The sequence below is a fragment of the Macrosteles quadrilineatus genome, unplaced genomic scaffold (genome assembly GCF_028750875.1).
Source record: "Macrosteles quadrilineatus isolate MER2022 unplaced genomic scaffold, UCM_ALF_1.0 Scaffold_7__1_contigs__length_78375512, whole genome shotgun sequence".
Lineage (NCBI taxonomy): Eukaryota > Metazoa > Arthropoda > Insecta > Hemiptera > Cicadellidae > Macrosteles > Macrosteles quadrilineatus.
Window position 1 is genome coordinate 70,877,850 of NW_026542600.1, and position 23,269 is coordinate 70,901,118.

The 23,269-nt window shown below is 32.8% G+C and overlaps 1 protein-coding gene across 1 annotated transcript in view; it reads right to left on the reverse strand.

Annotated features, from left to right (window-relative positions):
- The window catches only part of LOC128998113 (nose resistant to fluoxetine protein 6-like), a 58,484-nt gene extending 37,536 nt beyond the window's left edge, over positions 1-20,948 (reverse strand). Inside the window, exon 1 of the mRNA XM_054424112.1 lies at positions 20,847-20,948. Coding sequence (XP_054280087.1) covers positions 20,847-20,925 — 79 coding nt within the window. The 5' untranslated portion in view covers positions 20,926-20,948. The remainder of the gene's footprint in view (positions 1-20,846) is intronic.
- Positions 20,949-23,269: the final 2,321 nt, after the last annotated feature.

The following is a 23,269-nucleotide window of genomic DNA, read 5'->3' on the forward strand; positions in this document are numbered from 1 at the left end:
CGCGGCACTGCAAAGATGCATACAACGGAAATGCTCATCAGCGTGCAGTCAGAGTGTTCAACAACCTTGGTCATGTCCGAACATGGACTGCCAACCGGCTGCTTGAATGCCTAGGAAACCTGCATAGCTCTGAGACAAATTTAACTTTAAAGTTTTTGTAAAAACATATTAAATAAACTCTCGTGTCGAAAAATTAGACGTGTTGCTAGACTGAACATTGACTGTGTAAATTTATAGTCAATCGTAGTGGTTAGCGTCTCGGACTTCGTTACAAGAGGAACGGGTTTGGTTCCCGCATATCTGCTAACATTTAAGGGGCTTTTACAAATTAACTTGAAAAGGTTTGTGATTCTTCCATACAAAATAATAGCGAAGACATGAAATCATTGTTGCATATGTCAGAGGAAAATCTTTTTGCAATATTTACAAAATAATTACAACCTTACATTTACAATCTAGAGACTATGCAAACGCATTGCAGTCTAGGCAAATTGAATTATTAAATTTTTGTTTAATAATGTTAGCATCCATGTGAATTCTTCTGCTAGTCATTTTTGGAGTGAACAAAAAAGTACGGAAACATTATCATGATACGGTGTGAAAATATACTTCTGTGTCTAAAAACGAAATTGTAAGTTTTAAAAATCAGCAAAATTTTGTAATATATTCTTCAAAGGGAATTTTCTTAAACTTGAATGTTGGCCAAGTTTTAAGTTACGTGGTTCAAGAAACGTTCGAAAACATAATTACTACCACAAATATAATCAACTTTCCTTGTGTATTAATAACTCACAATTACTGAGATGTTTTGTTCTATATACCTAAAGAAACATACATAAGATATTACCATTATGGGTTTAATGGCAAGGCCTAGACCCAATATCATTTTCTTTTTTCGTTTCATTTTGTTCCCAAAGACCAAAAACACTATCCGTTGAATCTTCATATGGTTAAACATAGTCTGTTAGTACGATAATTCGAATATAAATCATCCGATTTTGATAAAATTCTGTACAAACGTGTAAACCTACATTCACTCGAACAAATGCGCGAACCAGCGTGATCGGATTTTGGGAAAGGTGTTTATTGTGGTAAAACTTTTATTTTTTTATTTTTATCATTTGAATCCTCAAAATATAAACTTTCGTAGTTTTTTCCAAACCGTTTTATAAAGCTTGAAAAACAAATCATTTAGCATATTGGAACGTAGTTGTACGTCCAATGGTTATGGAGAAAAACCATTTAAAGTTTTCGTGCTCGTTTAATGGAGAATAACAGTTAATTTACTTGTTTTTTAAGGTGTACATGTTTATCAAATTTGGCAAATTTATTTATTTCATACCAAGCTATTAACATTTCAATACAATTACACACTTTATGACCTTCTTTGTAGCAGCAAACCTAATGTTATTGAAACTGGGAATAAATCAACATGTTTAAGGGAATACTTCGGTGGAAATCCGATCAGGCAAATGGGAATTCGCTTAGTCTACAGGATTGCTGCAGTGGGGGTATTTAACGTCAATGCGGTAATTTAAAGATCACGAGGAGTTTTGAACGAAATTATTCACATGATCAAGCTGTGCCTGAAATTATATAAAAATGCATGGCAGCCTATATGGTTGGAACCAGCAATTTCTGTCTCAAAAGTCCAGGATGCTGCAACTATTCTATTTTGTCATAGTCTGTATTATGGAACCTGTCTCCTTACGTCTACCTGGGACTGTCCCGGGCCTTAAACCTTTGGCCAGTGACCTAGGTAGACCTAGGGCTAGGATACAGGTTCCATCATACAGACTATAGGTCTTTCTCCATGATCTAACATTTGAGAGTGGGAAAGGTCAACTATGAGAGTGCGAAACATTACAAGTCAAACATTACAGATTGATTCATTAGCATATGAGGCAACCTTGCAAATGGCGATGGTTGACATTTTGAATGACACATCAATCTCATAATACTGGTACTAATTTTACTTCAAGATTATTTATAATTCCATCTAGATTTTTAAAAGACCATAACATACATAACAAATATCGATTCCATTGATTCAAAAATTTCCACCATTTTCCAAAATGTCAGGGAAATTTTAAAATTAGAAAACTGTCTTTTTAGAATCTAGACGAAAATTTAAGAATTTTTACTCCTTGCATTTTCGCTCTTAACGTACTCGTTTGGGAGCTATATGACGCAGAATGTACACCGCAAGTAATTTTTTCTTAGTTGTAACACGCTGTAACTCCTAAACGAGTAGCGAAAAAATACCATGAATATAAACGTTTTAAAATTGCATCTACTTTCTAAAACAATCATAAAATATAGGATCTTCCATAAGAAAAATCAAAGTTGTCGGCCATATTGGAAAAATGGTGGCTAAAATTAGTTTTTCAACCTGACCAACATTTTTTGGAAAAAATCCAAGGCAGTTACATTTTAACATGTTGTTATATCTCATATAACTTTAGAACAAAATAGCTGACACACTTATATCAGTCACCCTGTATAGATTTATATTATAAATCTATATATATATATATATGTGTGTGTGTGTGTGTGTGTGTGTGTGTGTCCGTAAACGCGATAACTTGAGTAATTTTTGTCCGATTTTGACGAAATTTCGTTTGAAGGTGTAAGGCGGGATAAACTAGAATGAGTTTGCGAACCAGCATGATCGGACCATGGGACCGGGGTTTTATAGGGGTAAAAATCGTGTTTTCTCATTTTTGCCCCTAAAACTACAAAATTTCCCAATTTCTCTCTAGACCTTTTTCTAGAGCTTATTAACACAAAGAACTTAGTACATCAAAGTGTTTTTTACGGTTATTGGTAACGGAGAAAATTCAAAAAATTTTAAATGTAAAACCCCCATGTTATTCTTATGGAGAATATTGTAAAATGTTGTAGTTTGCTTCTTTATGGATATATTTTGATCACACTTGGCAAATTTATTTATTTATACTAAGCTAGTCATATTTTCCACAAAAAAAAACACTTTATTAGTTTCCTTGTAACAGTAACCTCGTACACGTTAAACATAATGTCATTTAAATAGAATTTATTGAACGGAAATTCGCTTAGTCGGCAGGTTTGCTGCGGCGGGGGTATTAATTTTAATAAATGTGTATAAAAATTGCAAAAAATGAAACCTGGATGATACCATATGGTCCATATGGTTCCATATAGCTCCATATGGTTGTTTTCATATATGATATTTTTAAAGGTTAAACGACATAAGAATGTTATACCTTTTTGTACCATCAAACATTAATGATTTCGATCCCTAAAACACTTATAACATTTTGTGTACAGATTAAAGCTTAAAATATAAGTAGAATAAAAAAAATATATAAAAAAACTATATTATGATTCAAACTATTTTTGTGCCGCGAAAAAAATTATGTTACCTGCGTTAATGACGTATAACCAATTTCATGTCGGAGTTCAAGTATACGCGAAAAACACTTCCCTAAGTTTTGAAATGTCATGTCGAGGTACAACTATGGTGCTGCAAACGAATTACGGGAGAAATTACTCGATATTGGGATTATTTATAATACAGATTTTCGTTGAAAAAATAGCTACATCATGTTTTAAAGAGCTACTATAATTCTTATACTGTACAAGGAGATAAAGATAAAAAATGCAACAATTGAACCGTTACGATTGGCCACTCCAATCATCACCCAATGTGAATGAGTAAACTTAAGTCTGTATAAACTAAATCTTTATTTGATCACTAGTTGAAACAGAAGTTACCAAAACTATTGAGATTTCAACTCCATGAAATAGTTGGCAACATGGATAAAAACCTATATTTTACAACCACGATCAAGGAAGAGTTTGATTTTAGTGTCATAATTCGTTAGCTAACCCCGATCCCTTTAGATGCAAAAATAAAAATGGGAAAAAATATTTCGAAAAAAATTTAATATTATTTATGAAATTGTGAAAGATAGCAGTTAAGGGCAACTAAAAGATTCTAACTCAATAAATCCAGTAGTTAAAAAATATGTTACGGTTTCCTTTTGAAAAACAATCATGTAGATTTTTGCATTTGACTGAAGTACTCAAGTAATGAATGAACGAACCGTTAGTCGGCTAAGACAAAGGCGTGTGGAGTATTTGTAATGGTAAAACACGCCTAATTGCAGTGATAGTGAAAGGGCCGAAGACAAAGCCATGTATTGACAGGAGTTCTTCCTGGTACGCAATGTTTACATGGACATTAGAGCCTTGTAAGCGACATATGGAGGCGCACTTTCACCTATGTCCAATGTACAATGTGTTCAACATTTTTCATTTTTGATTGCATTTTTTTATATTTTGTTAAAGGTAAAGTACATTATCTAACGGATTACAGTCCGATAGCTGTTCCAATCTATTCTATATATAATTCAGTTTTAAAAATCTTTGTACAACTAAATCTAGAGTTCTACTGGACCGATTTTATTAACTAATGGGTCGTTGGAAAGCTTAAGTCGTGTAGATTTGCAAATAATTATGAAAGTTTGTTTTTGTTATGATTTATGGTGAAAATTTTTAAAAAAACATGTTTTCCATAAGAAATACATTGAAAACGGTGTTTTTCACACTTTTTATTTGGGTGCGACTTTTTGCGGCCTTTTTTTAGTGTTTCCAAGAAGTGTATGGTATCAAATTGTAGGAAATTTTATTCTCTTTCAGAATATCACCTTCCACTTTAGTCGATTTCCTCACCATTTAAAAGTTATTTGCGAAAAAGCTAAGCAGCCTCCGAATTTATAGTAAGGAGAAAATACTCAGTTAGGGACATTTTCGTTAAACTTTGTACAACTAAATCTAGACTTCTACTGGACCGATTTTGTTAATTAATGGGTCATTGGAAAGCCCAACTCATGTAGATTTGCAAATAATTATGAAAGTGTGATTTTATTATATCTTTGTGGTAAAAAAGTAAAAATAACAAAAATACATTAAAAACTGCTTTTTCAAGTTTCTGTTTTCAAGTTTCTATTTGTAGCCAGCTTTTGGCTGCCTTTATTAAGCATTTACAAGAAATGCATAGTAGTTGTTTGTAGTAAATTTTATTCTCTTTCGGAATATCCCATCTACGTTGGTCGATTTCACCACCATTTAAAAGTTATTGGCAATAATCTAAGTGATCTCCAAATTTATAGTAGTGAGAAAATACTGAATTAGATATATTTTTGTTAAACTTTGTACAACTAAATCTAGACTTCTACCGGACCGATTTTGTTACTTAATGGGTCGTTGGAAAGCCTAATTTGTGTAGATTTGCAAATAATTATGAAAGTTTGATTTTATTAGATATTTGAGGTGAAAAAATAAAAATAAACAATAATACATTTAAAACTCGTTTTTTCCAAGTTTATATTTCCAAGTTTATATTTGTAGCCAACTTTATGCTGCCTTTATTGAGTATTTTCAAAAAACACATTATAGTAATTTGTAGGAAATGTTATTCTCTTTCAGAATATCACCTTCCACTTTGGTCGATTTCCTCACCGTTTCAAAGTTATTTGCAAAAACGTTAAGCAACCTCCCAATTTATAGTGGTGAGAAAATACTGAATTAGAGATGTTGTTGTTAAACTTTGTACAATTAAATCTACAGTTCTACTGAACCGATTTCATTAAATAATATGTCATTGGAAAGCCTAATTTGTGTAGATTTGCAAATAATCATAAAAGTTTGATTTTTTTAAGATTTACTAGGTTAAACCCGTCATAGTTGACAGTTACTGTTGAGGTTGCAAGCAAGATCGTTTGACTATAAATCAATGATAAATAAATACATTTTTTGAACAATTTGTGTTGTACGTCATTTACCTGTGTGCTTTAGGTACGTCCGATTTTAATCATCTATAAATCAAATGGATGCTGGTATTTCACAGAAGGTTCTTAGGTCAAAACAAATAGAATAACGTAATTAGAATTAAGTAAATATATCTCAAACTAAATTCCATATCCAAGATATAATCAAATTTATATTTTCTGATTGAGCGATACAGTATCTTAAACTTAACTGTTTAAAACTATCAATATCTCAAGTGAAAGCCTATGAAGTATTTTAAGACTAAGACATATTAAAATAACTTAAATAAAAATAGAGTTACGTATCATTGATTGCAGATAAGTACTAAAACTATTGTAATTATTGTTGATTTGTGATTCAGCAGTGTGTTTTAGGTAGTCCGATCTTAATAATCAATAGCTCAAATGAAAGCTGGTATTTCACTAAAGGTTTTTAGACCAAAACATATAGGGGTAACATATAGAACTGCTGGAATACAACTTTAATTGAAGTGAAAACTAAAAATAATAAAATTTAAATTCTTTCAAAATATACGTCAAAATGAATGCCGATGCTTTATGGCAAATCTGTGGTACGTCCATACCTTTAGTTTAAGGCCAAAATTATGAAAATCGGTTGGGTAAAAGAGCTAACCCGACTCGGAAAAGAAAAACCAATAATTTTTATAAATGGCAATAATTGGTTTACCAGTATGCATAATATAATTATCTAATGTTATGTGCTTAATCCATGTGTTATGTGTTACCATTAATATTAGTGAGTAAAGTGGTGTATGGATTTCACAACCATTATTTTACTAGAGACCGTTGTATTTAACCACAACGGGCCCTGTTGCTAGTTTTTTAAAATGCAAGTAGGGTTGGTTGACATTTAAAATATTTACGTTGGACCGTTAAACATTGGTACATGTGCTAAAATTATAGGTATTTATTAATATAATACAATATCATAAACCCGATCTCAAACGAACAAACGAGTATAAAATGGCCATACAAAAACATTTTTGATTTTAGAATGTCACTTATAAAAATATATTTTGCTTGTTAAAATAAAAAATGTGCAGAAAAATCACACTGAATTTTGGAAAAGTTCAACTCATTAAAAAGAAAAGCCTCGGTATCACAAACTGTCTGTAAAGAGCCATTACAAAAAAAATACGAGGAGTGTAAGAATTTTAATTCTTGTTTTAAGCCTGGATCTGATCTTACACGTTATTTCGGGCTAAACCTTGAGGTTCGTGGCATTATAACATAGAGAAAAATCCATTGATGCGGGATTAGAACCCGGGACCCACGCTGTACTACTAGACCAGTCTGCTCTTAGGGAGGGTAAAGGTTAAAGGTAATCTAATATTAAGTATACGTTTTAATAAGACTATGGAACATGCATATAACTCAACAGAGTAGTAAGAACACTAAACAAAACCCTGTACTGAGTCATATCTCCACCTGAGATCCAAAGTAAGTGCAGAAACATCATGTACGTCCCTGACTATACTCCCCATTTGCTGGACCTCCCCGAAAGAAATCGGCTTAAGTCCTGACCATGCAAACTGCCCGTTTGTTGATATAGTCAATTTTCGTCCGACATGACCTGAGCTACGTCTTGGGGTATTTTTATCGGCAGCTATAAAGACCTTAATCTCAGATTCAACTTAGGTGGAATGCAGCTCCCCTGTGGGTTGTGGTCAACCGGATCTGTACCGTCTGTAAAACTCCAGCATCTCCTGGAAATTGCTGAATTCCAATGGAGTTTCAAAATGGAGGTTTGAGATAAAGATAAGTAATGTGGCTTTAGAAGCTAAAACCATAGATAAAACATACACTCTTAGTAGATTTTCCATTCTTACGGAACAGCTGAAGCCAATTTATTGTTAGTTCTGTCCGGTGTACTATAGAGGTCGTGTTTTGTTTACAATTTGTTTCTTCTTATTTCGGTAATTTAAAACCCCGTTTAGCTAAATAAAACGATATAATCATAAACAATAACTCATCCTCTAGTTATATAACCAAACAGTAAAGCACAAATCATGCAATTAACTATTGTATATGAAATTATTTTACAGCGAGAAAAAAAACACTTAATATTGGTGGTTATGCAATGGGATGAGAAAACTAAGAGGAATAAGCTATAATTATTTGAAGCATTCATTAATGCCTGTTTAAAAAAATACAGTAACCATTAATATTTTAACTATAACATTTTCTTTTTTTCAAACAACATGTGCAGCAGTTTAGATTAGATAATATTTAGGAAAATTAAACAAATTCTAAAGTGCTTATTTTAAACCTTTCTTGTAGTTTCCGTCAAAACTTATCAGTGAAATACTTTCAATAAAGTTACATAAGCCCTTTTTAAGGCATGGGGCGAAGCCTTAAATAAAAATATAAAATAAATCGATAATAGTATGTAACTTCTGAGTAAATAGGCTGTCATAATGTAAATGTTTAGTTAACGTAATCCAGTAGTAGTAGGTAGTCAGCGAAAGCTTAGCAAACAAACACACATTCGCGTTTCAATATTGGCAATGAATACAAACTATGATATAGTGGTAACTACTATACATACTATATATCATTGATATTAGTTAGATAGCTGATAGTGTCAGTGTTAATTTTTTATAGATGGGAAACCACAAACAACCACACCGGTTAGGCCTATACATCTTTCTGGTAAATAATATTTCAACTTATTTGTGTACGGAGAGAACTGAAAATACGCTGTGCAATAACAAATTCGTTTAGGTAGGCTATTAAACAAGTACTTACTGATATAGTCTTTGAAGGCACGGGTAAATTCCGAATAGTTTATCTTCTAAACAATAACATTTTACAACCCTGTTTTAAATGCAAACTCTTTTACAGTGTTTATCAGTAAAAAGAGGAGTGGAAACCTTGAACAGGACAGATGCAAATAGGAATCTGTAAAATTTACATATATAAGATTGCGAAGTAGGAAACCTGTCTGACAATGGGATGAGCTCAAGAATGCGAATGTACAATTTAGGAACAGAAAGAGCTTAGCTTTACAAATAATGCTTGCTTCGACATAATTAAAATTTATTATCAAATTTTGTATACCTATTTTGTTGTATTCTACCATCATGATTGTCTTTGTTAATTGGCTGCTGCCGTTGGAAAAAAAATAACGGAAAGTAAATAAAAGAAACGTCTTATAACACTTAAAACATATATTTACGCTTATACTGTTACTCACAAGACGGTAAATATACAAAAACGATGGTAAGTGGTGATCGATTTCGATTGGACACTCCAATCATCATCAGACCCAATAGGTGAATGACAAGAATCTTGATCTTGAGATAAGTAGGGACGCCATTCAAGATTCTTGTCATTCACCTATTGGGTCTGATGATGATTGGAGTGTCCAATCGAAATCGATCACCACTTACCATCGTTTTTGTATATTTACCGTCTTGTGAGTAACAGTATAAGCGTAAATATATGTTTTAAGTGTTATAAGACGTTTCTTTTATTTACTTTCCGTAAATTTAATAACACGTACAATGCTGATCAAGAAGTTATTTAAAAAAAATAAATAAAATGTATTTTCCATCACGACGGTTTTATGTTTTGTAAATAGTTCTTTGAACAACGATGGCCTACCTAGTTCTTCCTAACCTTGCCTAGCATGGTGTAAATGCAAAGAACAACTTTGACTCATTATCAAATGTACTCTCGGAAAAGGGGTAGGAAAACAAGGGATGCTCGGAATTCTAAAGCGTTTCCTCTATCAGCTAAAAAGCTCCGAATTGCTTTTAAATTTCATTTTTGATAGTAACAGCAGTTAAGCAAGATGGAATTTTCCCCACCATGTACATTATATTACGAAATCCGGCCCATAACCCTTCTCAGAAACCAAGTAGTACCAGTAGTTCAAGGCGTTGTTTCGGAAACCACAAGATCCAATATCAAGTGCCCTACATGGAGAAACCTGTTGACTGCTTTTTTGAATAGTTCTTGATTATGGGATTTATATCATTGTGATTTCTGCAATTCTTTCAAACGAGGAAAAAGAAATGTCTTAAAGATATAATAATCCGTATTATAAATTTTATTTATTAATTATATAATCGAGTTCGAATTTTTAAATCACAGCAAGTGTAAAGTATAATCTGTTATGATAATGATGTCATAAGAAATAACAGCTAGTGTTGCTACAGATGTGCTCAGTTGTGTTTTGTTTGTATATGTTAATAATTACATTGAAGCTTGTAAAATTGTAAATTTAAAGAAAAAGAAATGTGTAACCAAAACTTAATTTGACTTTATTGAACTTATTAAACTGAAAACTAAATTAAAGCAGGTAAACCAAACTATTAACAACTAATTCACAACCTATTAACTGGGTAGCTGTGGGGGTTATGGTTCTGGCCTAGCAATGAGAAGTTCAAACCTGAGAAAAGTCTTGAAAACCCTTTAATGGTTTTAAGATATACCCATCTGTCCTTGAGAAATCTTTTGATAAATTATCGTCGTTAAAAAACAACAAACCTTAGTCAGAAACGAAGCTAAACAGGCAATTTCAATCCATCCTACAATTAATTACCGTGCATTTAAAACGCAGCAAATTCACCAAGTGACCTTATCTTTGATTGATTGAATGATTTAAATCTGGAAGATTTAATTTAAAATTTCGGACGGTAAAACATAAGGGGGTCGGAATGGGTTTGATACTGTCGTGTGACGAAATATTCGTGTATTGCCAGACTTGAACTGATGCCAAAATCAAAGCAACATTTCCGACAGAACAGGCGTGGAATACGAAACATCCACTGGACAGTACAGTCCAGGGAATTCAAGATTTGCGTCATCGATAATTGAAAGCTTTTTTATCCGGTATTTGTCTAATGCCTGTTAAATTCGTAGCATGATTCTGTTTGTGGTTAAATAAGTTAATTAATTATACAGGGTGAACAGCTTAAGTGAGTACAAAATATTAGAAATAATTTATGAGTCAAATACAAGATAAAGAATAGCAATTGTTCAAAAAATACCTCACAAGCAAGGTATCTTATACGCAATTAAAAAAATTAAAAATATATTTATGGAATTTAGTATATGATTTGAAGTAGCAATTAGCTATTAAAAAATAGTTTTAAGATAGTTGGTTTTAAAATGGTGACCCTTTTAACAGTTAAAACTTAAATTCCAAAAAGGGATAATCTTACGAATAAACGTAACAAATATTTGTATATATTTATTTAGCAGTTTACATTTACTGTCAAATGACACCAAGTTCAAAAATATCAAATAATAAATAACTGAAAATCAAGATTTTCAAAAATCAAGACCAGACAAAAAAAGACCAAGCAATTAGGGTGCACTAATGGCTGCCAACTGAAACTCGAGAATTTCCAGCCATTTATTTTTTTTAGTATGGTAATTTAAGATTTAAAATTAAAACTGCCACCATTTAAAAAACAATGATTTTTTTCATAAGCTGATAGTTACCTCTTCAAGTTGTAGAATCTCATAAGGATAACCTTAATAGTAAAAAAAATCTGAAACACAAAAAATAATGGATATATAAAGAGGCGTTTAAAAATGTTCTATACTTGATTTTCGTTTGATTTTGACCCATAAAACCCATTCCTACATTTTGTACTCACGGAACATCCTGTATAATTTTGTTTTCACTCAACTTGCAACCTACGACTTCAAATCCACGGCACCGCTGGCGTGGGTTTGGGTATTGTGTGTTGGTGCCACCAAAAATATTCATGAATATATTATATTCTTGTACTGTACCGGCTCAACCCATTCTGTGTATACATTCCACGCACGCCCAAGACACTGACGGGAAAATACAAGGTTAAAAGAGGACGCTAACCTCTTTTATAAAACAAACAAAACACAATACAAATTTGAGTTATTTTAACAATAAAATTACTAAATGTGAATCATCTTTTGCTTCCAATTGTTAAGATCCTTTGGAATTAAAATATCAGGATTCTCTATGCATCCCTTAACACCATAAGGTAATCCACAAAAAGGTTGGTGGATTTTGGTGGATTGGAATTAATTTCGATGTAATTATATGTGACGAAGAATCAGACCAACTTTAATTACTATCATCGTATACTAATTACTATCTACGTATTTAACCCGAATATGAGTAAAGTATAAGTACAGAATTAAGTTATATTATTTGTATAGTTTTGTTACATGAGGCTAATTCTTTATTCAGGATCATTTAAACCCCAACGATGAAGGAGAACTGGGTCCAGTGTCATAAAGCTATTCTCAGGAACAAACTCGCAATCCTCTGACTGATAAGCACTAATTTCACTCACCTGTCCAGCTTCCAAGGGCTTTTTATTGTACTCATGTAATTACACACTAAATACAAAAACTGTCAAAGTCATCTCCAAATCTGTCCGTGGATATTTTCCGGCTGTCATGCTCTTCAGTTGATATAGTTATATTGATAGTGGCTGCTGTACGGGTTGGCTGGGTCATCTTTTGTTCGATATTGTATGCCTCTTTACCACAACGCAAGGTCAACTTAGAATGCCACGGCGTGCCTACACACAATATACTCACATCTATCTTCCCGAGGCTGAAGCCTGCCAAGGTTTTGAATTTGAATCCTTCGAGATATTCTGGAAATCCCTAATGGGTATCCGCCAAGCCACGTATTCAGGTGCCGTCTTTGGGTTAGGTTGGTTATTAACTCAAAACTATGACGAATCACGCAAAAACTTTCCGCTATTACTACTTTGTGGTCACAGCAGTAACGGGTGCTCAAAAGTCGGGGAATCCCCTAATATTCATGAATAAACGTAGAACGACGAGACTAAATTAATAATATGAATTAGCGAGTAATTCTGCCCGGTCCGTTATTTGCAATTGTGTTTAACAGACCTTGAGAGGCTTGTGTGCCCAAATGGTTTATTTAATTCTAGATTGCGGGGATGTGTTTCTATAAAAAATACCTTTAAAAAAGGCATAATATGATGTATTTACTCTTTAGATTTTCAATACACCATCTACGGAATGTTCTACTACATAAAATAAGATTTTTTAAATGAGCAAAAAGTCGGTAACTGCAGTCAAAATATAATGGAGAATCATCTTCAACGTTTATTTATAAGTAAAGTACCAAAGGCGTCTGAACTTATTTGCATATATGCTTTGTATACTACTTAGCCATCATCACAGTCGAATAAAATTAAAATAAGCGTAAAGTTAAAATATACAGATACAAAAGGGAAACAATGTGTTTGAGAGATATGAGTAAAATATACAAACTCCTGATATCAGGCGTATTCAGGTGCAACAGTAGATAGATGGATGCGATTTCAGTTTAAGGAAATGGTATATTTTGCAATTATTTTGAGATGGAAGCAAGCAACAGATTTATAAAGGTATAACACTAAATATATTTGTTCAATAACTTCAGCTTTTATACTCGGAATATAATTCTTTAGTTTGCTCCCTGGAATAAAGCAGGTTTCACAGGGAAGTGAACAGTTTCAGTAATGTGATATTTTGTTTGCTGATATAACACAGTTTGAAGTTATTTGAATGCAAAGTGAAGTAGTAGTGTATATCAATCTATAATCTGCATCTATAGCTGTTATCTTATAGGGAGATCTCACAAGGTCATTTTAAACAACAGTTATTTTCCCCGAAAGAGGGTATTGAATTATGTTGACATACAATAGTAGTTACAGTTATAGTTTGCAAACGTAACCATTTGCATGTTTGCATGCGACTTCTTTAAAATTTTTAAAAGTAGCTAAACGGTCTTTTTCGATATCTGCGTAGCAAGACTAAAATAATTATTTTAAAATTCAGGGTTTAAACAAATCAGCCATAAGGACATCAGTTGTACATTTCCCATCGTAAATTTCGTACTCTAATTTTGATAAAGAGACTAGATTTGCCAAAGAGTTTGGCCATGAAGTTATTCTTGCGCTGGAGCAGCTAACCAACTTTTCTTCAAACGACCAAACAGACAAGACTGTTTAATACTTGAACAGCTGTTAGCATAACAAGATGGACTATTTCGGGAGCTAGCTTGTAAAGATAAACAAAACATACTTTTCGCTCGTGAATAAGTTAGCTTCAGGGGTTGATCAGTATGACGTAAAATATAGTTGTTTAAACGGGAGAAAAGAGTATTTTAGAAAACTCCTTGCTATTCTCACTTGAGATCTTTTAAAAGAGCCACTTTAGGCTCAAAAAAAGGTTATTCTTAGGGTACATACGTTTTGTAACACGTTATACACCATGTTTCATACTGTGGGTAGTGTGAGAGTATGGACTGATGTCTTACCTCAAGCCCTTTCATAAGAACTTAATTACCTTTGTACAGTTCCCTTTATTATAAGCCTTTTGATTTCCAGTATCACAAAGAGGAATTTCCTATTTTTATCGTAAGCCAATTATCATATTTCAGTGCAGAGAGTAAACCCCCCCCCCCTACCATAAGCCCACGAAGTCATTAACTAATTAAGTTTTTAGTGGTGTTTTTTTAGTATTTTATACATTTCCTTATACATAACTTGTTGGCTAGCTAAAATTCCAAATAGACATAATGAAAACACAGGATTACATAAATCTTTTATATCTACACGACAACAAAATTTACTTGTTTGAAATTTTAATCGTAATTGCAATAAGAAAACATCACAACAAGAGTTTACAACTATTGAAATCGTAAAATAACAATGTTTTTGTGAGAATATTGCATATTCCGCTTAAAATCTCAGCTCATTTAGAGGTGCAATTAGTGGCTCCAACAATTAGGATTGAATTCAAATTCCATGTATATAGGCAGACCTGTATTTAGATGACGTGGCCATTACATGTTTACTGCTAATTTTCCCAGGTTGAGGAAAACTTGGCCAGTACGAGGGATTTACTATGCTTATATTTAAAAATGTTAGCCAACCGAACTGGGGAACGAGGAACGGGAAAAGACAGTGAACTGCAGTTGATTCTGGTGTGGGCCAAGAGTTCCACCAATCTGTTATGGCCGAGGCCTGCAATCATTGATTGGTCCTCTTTCAAGGCCTGCATTCATTGATTGGTCCTCTTTCAAGGCCTGCATTCATTGATTGGTCCTCTTTCAAGGCCTGCAATCATTGATTGGTCCTCTTTCAAGGCCTGCATTCATTGATTGATCCTCTTTCAAGGCCTGCATTCATTGATTGGTCCTCTTTCAAGGCCTGCAATCATTGATTGGTCCTCTTTCAAGGCCTGCATTCATTGATTGGTCCTCTTTCAAGGCCTGCATTCATTGATTGGTCCTCTTTCAAGGCCTGCATTCATTGATTGGTCCTCTTTCAAGGCCTGCAATCATTGATTGGTCCTCTTTCAACGTCGCAAGGAAATCGCGATCACCGGCGACAAGGATTGCCGCGAGTGCAGAAGACGATCACAGGTTTGTAGGGATCGATTAACACAGAAACAAATGTTTACGTGATCGCGGGAGAAATTGATCGGTGTTTTTATGAGAAAAAAACTTTCATTAGCCTTGGCTATCTTTCTGTGGACTGGAACCCCGCTTGCAGCAGCGGGTAAGTTGGAGTCCCCTGTTAATGTAGAATTTAGACCGTACACTTTTAGGCAATGTGATCTAGTTGTTTAATGTTTCTTCCCAGATGATTTAACGATCGCAGATTCACATTTATTTGAGGATTTAGAGATGTATGCACTTTGACCACTCGTGCAATGTATTATTTACAGGGTCTTTCAACCGAGTAAAGAATCTTCATTTTAATTGTACTTAAATTGCAATAATTAAGTAGTCGTTTAATACGTAAACAGAATTTAAAAATATGTTGGAAATGCCTCAACTTAGATAAACATATTATAGCACTGTTATTGAACTAACTTGCGTTACAATCATATCACAAGAGCAATTTACTGTAGGCCTATTGCGAGTTGGTGTAATTTGTAAATACGTTGTATGAACAGGAATAATCAATTATATCAAAGAGTTTATGGATCCACCATTTAACAATTTAAATGCAATATGGTATTCGAAATTTCACGTTATAAAATATTTTATGACCAAGTTCCAACTGTTATTTACTTGGTTCTTTTACAGTCTGCCCCGGAACCTTCAAAAACCCCTTACACATTTTTTACATTTTTACATTTTACATTTTTTACACATTTTTACAATTTTCTTTTTTGTTCAATGGTTAAACTAAAACTATTTGGAGGAAAATAGAGACAAAATTTTACCAACGTAAAATGTTTTGGATTAAAATTTCGAATTACCAACCAAACAGTGTTCCAGCCCCTGTGGCCTTTTGTAGTTTGATTAACTACTTATGTTAATTGGAAAACAATTAATATCCAGGAATAACCTAAGGTAAATGACACTTCGTGAGGAAACTTGACCTTAAGTGGCTAAAATCGGAAGGTAATTCTTTTAGGTATCTTTATAGCTGAACATAAAAATTCTACCTGATCCTTATTGAGTTTCAAAGTAATACTAATTCAATTTGATGGGTTTTAAATAGCATTCCTTCGATGGTGATCAATTAGTTTCAACCGGAAAGGTTATATATTGAAACTGAAAAAAAAAAACACGAAACTTGAAATATGGTGACTGCGCTATTGATCTCTTAGACGGGTTTTCCCATATTGCACACCATGCTTGTTTTTTAGGCATGCAGGATTAAATTTAGAAAACACATACCCTTATAGAAGACTTGCCAATATAGGGTCCTCCCTCGTGGAAAATTGGAACACCTTTCACATGTTTCCTCATATTGCATATGTTTGATAATAGGTTTCCTTTAGATATACAGTGTGTAAATTAAGCATTGAAACAAATTTGTATTTTTAAAACCGAAATAGATAGAAATATTCTGTTTGTGGCAAAAATTGTTAACAAAGGTTCTGCAATTGTTTACATCGAAAATATTTTTTAACCCCCCTAACAGGATAGGGGGTAGGGGGTGACTTATTTTTTCAAATAGGAACCCCTATTGAATGAACCCCTCATTTTGAAGGATTTGTCAAAAGAAACACAATGACGCAAATCCGATGTGGATATCTCACCCCTAACAAAAATGGCAGGTATTCCAAAATTTGATTTATTGTATGTGAAAAAGCACCAATTTCACAAATAATGGAAACAAATATGTATTTTTGAAACCGAAATAGATAGAAATATTCTGTTTGTGGAATTGATTGTTAACATAGGTTCCGCAATTTTTTACATAAAAAATATGTTTTCAACCCCTTTAACAAGGTATGGGTGGGGGTGACCTATTTTTAAATAACAACCCCTATTGAGTGACCCCTCATTTTAAAAGGTTTATTAAAAGAAAAACAATGACGCAAACCTGAGGTAGATATTTCAGCTCTAGTTTAAATGGCGGGTATTCCAAAATTTAATTTATGTGAAAAAGCACCCATTTTGGAATGACCACCATTTTGGCTAGGGGTGAGATATTCACCTCGGATTTGCTACATTGTATTTCTTTTGACAAACCCTTCAAAATGAGGGGTCACTCAATAGGGGTTGCTGTTTGAAAAAAGTCACCCCCTACCCCCTACGCTGTTAGGGGGGGGTAAAAAATATTTTTGGTGTAAAAAATCGCGGAAGCTTTGTTAACAATTATTGCCATAAACAGAAAATGTCTATCTATTTATGTTTAAAAAAAAAACTGATTTGTTCAATACTTAATTTACGCACTGTATAATATCTTTGACGGATTGTATGATACTCTATTTGACAGGTTTCCCCAATATACAATCTCTTTGGTACGTTCACTGATATCAAACAACTTAACGTTTTCCTAATATTGCATCTTGGGCAGGTTACCTGATCTGTGGCAGCTTCGCAGATCTTACCTTTAACTGGTTCTAGGATATTACATCTCTTTGACCTGCGTTGACCGCTGACCACTGACCGGTGTCCTTGTAGCCGCGGAACTCCTTCGCTACACTACTTCGGAAGTCGACAATTTGTCGAGGAATGTTTATTTTGACACAATGGGCGTTGTTATCTCAATCTCAACTCTATAGCTAGTTTGTTTTTTGGTAAATACATTACGATGGACAAACATGTTATCCAACCGGTTTTCTTATGGGCAATGCACAGTAATGTAGCGACAGCACAGATTATCGATCAGTAAGAAATCAATGTTTGTTTAGTGACAAAAATTGTTATGTTCTTTAAACTTATTTATTGATTTTACAAAAGGAAACTCTGATAGGGGCAGAGCCTCGTCTTCGGTGGACCACACTTTGAACGTAAAAATATTAGTAATTAAAGAATTTTTTTTATGAAAAAACAATATTGTTTCGTAAGTTAGTAAGTAGTAAGTAGTAGTAGTAGCTAGTAAGTATTTTTTATTAATATATACGTTTCCTACATCAACATTAGGCCTGAGGGATACACAAATTAAGCGTAGCGATCATATTTTTGACAAGGGTCAAACCAGTTATAGAAAACATACTATCGATGTCTGTGACTTGGATTGGTAGTCAAGAACCTTGAACAGTGGCTATTTCGGTCAGTCTTAAAATCGATACTTAAAGAAATTAATTCAGAAATGTAACCGATATTGATCATTTTAAACTATGTTTATATCAATAGCCTGTTGATTAAATTAAGTTAAGTACACTTCATTTGTGAATACTGTGCAAATTTGTAGGAGTATTATTGGTTGATTTTCGATGTTTATCTTTTGTTCATTTCATTTTTTAAATTATATCTCTAGTAATTTGTTAATATATACGGGGCTTTACTTTAATACCTACTAACCCTTAAAGTAGGTAGGGCCTTATATATTTTTACCAAATAGTAGGTATTTTGTAAATCTACCTCTACTTATTCAAACGAAATACCTAACTAATAATTAGACTATTTTTTAGTTATTTGTATTGCTTATTAGTCAACTGTTGTTTCTTTAAAAAAGGTTTTTTATCCAGCTGTTAATGATTTTAATTTTAAAATATTTAAGTTTAATAAAATGCGTTATTTTTTATTTTATTTTTACACCGCTAATTTTTAATGATTGTTCTGCGAACGTTATCAGAATTTGTTGACACTCCAGTAATCCGATCCCTAAACTCCAAAAGGTAACCTCCAATATCATTTTTTAGACCTTTTATTTTAAACTTTGGGTTTTAAGGCAACATTTTGAAAATACTCTCTTTGGCAGGCAAACCAAAATAAGTCCACCTAAACAGACAAAAGGATTTATACCTTACGTTTTTAAAGCTACAATTGAAGACTATTGTATATACGGAATATGTGAATTGGTAAAAGACAGTGCGTTATCGAATTTCAATTTCAAGAGATAACCACAACTTATGATGCTACGGTAACTGTTGATGTAATCATATATATAAAAACGTGAAAGGGCTTTTTTATTTCACGATTCTGAATCAACCACTTGACGGATTTTCATGATTTTTTTGTTGAAAGAAAGATAAGTTTGAGAACTAGGGAGTTTATTTAAATATACATTGTAAAATACCAGATGTTCTAATTTATTTTTCGATCAGTCTTCAAAATATTTAGTTTGTTTTAGTGCAAATTTGTTATAACTAATGTTTAATCCTCCTAGGTTATAACTAACAGCTGGTTGAATAAAAGAATATTCCATAGAACTATGAGGTTAGTTTATTTACTCTGTGATTTTGTCATTGATTATAGGAAATAAGTAAGATTCTATAACCATTGCTGTATACGAATCGAAGCTCACGAATCTTCAAAAGCTTATGAAAATGATTTTGCTACTCGACTTTTTGAGCAAATGTTAGGAAAATAACAATGATCACATGTTTTACTTCATCTTGGCAGATTTTTCTTTACTATGAATTTTGAACTACTTAAACTATGCTTAAATTAGTAATAGACACACTATATACAGTTTGAATGGACTACTCGATTCCCGTACGTAGGACGGGCCAACAGCTCGTAATAATAATAACTGCACATCTTACCTATGTAATACTAATAGGATAAAAGATCCTTCCGACCTTTCAAGTCACCCAATTCAATCAATTCAATCAATTTAATCATGGTCATATGTTCTGTGCTTAACATAAATGTGCCAAATTAATCATGCAAAGATTCTGTATTCATCTTTTTTCTAAATAGCATTGATGTTTATAAACACCTTGTGCCTAAACATAAGTTCAACGACATCCTTTCCTCCGGCCTTCCAAGTCACCCAATGATGTTCTCTATGTTATAGTTCCCTTCATCAAAGTCGGCATGATTTGCCAACACCGACATAATCCTTATTTTCGGGTTGTAAATTTAAAAACTGCAAACTCCTCAACAATACTTATCGGAATCGTAAATATATATATATATATAAAACTCAAATAAATTCTGAAATGCTACCTGATTATGGAACTTTATTGTTCCGAAACTGCAGTAGTATTTATGCCATTGTAATAATGAAAGGTTAGTAGCCTCTATTTCCGATTAATAAAAAAAAAAAGATTTTGTTGCAACATGATTGCGAATAAAGCTTAACTTTCCGTTATGTCTATCACACATTCAGAAAGGGGTATAGTTAATAATTTTATTTGTAAATATTAAACAGCTGTTGCAACATGAACTGGTTGACGAATTTCACTATCTCCATATTAAAAATATTCGATATATTAGAAATATCTGCCAGTATCTATATATTTAATTAGTAAAACTAAAACCATTTTTGGAAGGCCTGAACTCGCTGTACGTTCTTAGAAGACATTTCATTTTAAGGGAATCTATTCATGCAAAAATTATTTTAAAACAAAGAAAAAACTATTTTTGCATAAAATAAAAATACTTTTGAAAAGCTTGAGCCCACTAGTTCCCAGTTGAGACCACATTTTCGTGTGCTAAATCACGCATAGTCCGTAATATATTTTAATTAAACAAATAAACCTGGGAACTTACTGTATGAGGTGGACGATTTTTGCGCTAAATAAAACTAAAAATAATTTCAAAAAGCTCGAACCCACCAACAGTAAAGAAAATCACGATAGCCCATAATATATTTTAATTGAAAAATTAAATCAGTAACTTACTGTATGTGGTGGACGAGTTTTGCGCTAAACTTCCATTGAGGCATAGAACCGCCACCAACAAGCACCATCGCGACCCCATCGTCCTACTGATAGACTGATAGACTGAAGAACTGATAGCGTGTGACTCACTGGCTCACTCTGGACCCCCCTCCATGCCACTAGTCTCTCACTTACTGTCATTGATAACAAGTAGACACAGAACAAAGTAGGTAGCTGATTAGTGCTTGCCTGACAGTCAAAAAGTTACCGGTTCGATCCTGAGTCAATAGATTTTTGATGGTTCGAAACTGGACCCAGCTGCCCTTGATCTGGCTTTAAATAAATGGTCCTGGTTCAATAAATAGCTGACCTTAGTCACTCTACGCTAAGTAGATAATATTACTCAATTTTACACTCGCATTGCATTAAAATTCAGTATAAACACGCACCTAGGTGTGCGATGATAACTAAAATTATATAGTATATTATTATGCTGTAAGATATATACTTGAGTTCAAGATAATGTTTAGAAAGCTATGTTTAATGGTTTTAAGTGTTGTTGTGTTTTGAAACCAATCTTGAAGGGGAAACAACTGATTAAATAATACATATACACCACAACAAATTAATAATAAATATTCTAAAGTTATAATTTAAATATAAAATGATTCATGCCAGTGTATGGGGATTTCTGTAAACCAGCTGTTGTAAATTTTTCACTTAAATAAAATTACTATTATTACCTTTAAAACAAGCTTTAAGATTTATTTGTGTTTTCAGTTTTTCTCAAAAGACAATTACGGAATTAACAACAACTTTTGGGTGAGGTAAAAATTCGTTAAAGCATATAAATTAATTTTTAATATATGTCTCTATGTTGTATGAAAGTTTAATGAAGTTTTGGCGTTTATTTTAAATTTGGAAAAATTTTCAAACTCGTGATTTTTTATGCTGAAAAAAAATTGTCATTAAACAAATTTATAAATGAGAAAAAAACATTTTGCTATGAGATTACGTAGGGGGAAAAAATATTAATGCAGGCTTACTCCACGTTTAAGGATTTTGAACATGTTGTCTTTTTTAATTTCTGATTGGTTCATTAAAAATTCGAACAATCCTTTGCAATTCATCCTATTGCAAAGGATGATACAAAAAACATTGTCATTTTGTCTAATAGTATAGTATATGATATAAACTTTGATAGACAGCCCATCTATATGATCCTGCTGTGGCAAAATTCTCATAGAACATAGCAGAATGAACCGCTCACAGGTTGTGGTACAGTAAACAAAATAGCCTCTTATTTTTCTGGCATAACATATTTGGGCTGATGATATTAGTTTAGAAATATTTATTTGTATAAATAGTGTGCGAAGTGGCACTTTGCACTTGCATACACATTATATTTTTCCTACAGTTACTATAAATAATATAGATAATTAGTATTTCAAACACTATACAACACGTTTTTAGGTTAGATTAAATCCAAGCGTGTGACGAAATGGGAAGAGCTGCATACCAGCTGATCGTAGTCGTAGTATATTTAAGTGTTCTCAACTTATTTTCAAGCGTACACGTATTACGTGCCTAATAAAAGTACACTGTTTTGTGTTGTTTGGTTAAAATACTGGAGTGTAGTAAAAAATGAGTGAGCAAAAGAAAGTAAATCCAGCAATTAGCTACTTTGAGTGCTATAATCAGTGCAAGGAAGCCCACTTTGTCAGGTAACTGTAGGAAAAGTATATTTAGGCTTCAAAGTGTTGGTGTCTTGTTTGTTATTTAAAATAACCTATACAAAATTACCAATGATCAATAAATTTACTTCAAAATAAGATGTACTGAAAAATACACCTCAACACGGTGAACGTATACAATTTTGCATTTCAGATTTGACGAAACAGATTCTGAGCAAATGTAGGGTCACCGTTCTTCTACAATGTTTGAGTGTATGGAAATGTATGGCTTTATCAGTGAAACTGTTTATCCCTCCAACGGTGATTTGTAGTTTTATAGTGCCTCTAAATAGTGCCTTAAGAAGTTCTAAAATATACATTGTGATCTAAGTTGTCTGCGAATAGACACGGATTTTGCAGGGGATTTAACTGTATCGTAATCCTACAAAATTTATATTTAAGCATCGTTGTACAAAATTAAAGGTTACGGCAAAAATTAAAAAAACGTGCTTTTAAAATGTCCTTTAGAGAAAACATTGAAGAGAAAAACTGTTGTATTTTTTGCTTATTGATATATATATAGTTTGATTAAATGTATTTATATCATACTATGTTATCAACGTTTTATAAAAAAAATACTTTTTTCCTTCCTGTAGCGGCACACCTAAGTATTCATTTAACCTTAATTTATTTAAAAAAAGTATAAATCTGACATGTTCAAGGAAATGTTTTATTCAAAATCCAACCAGACAAATGTAAATTTTCGTAGCC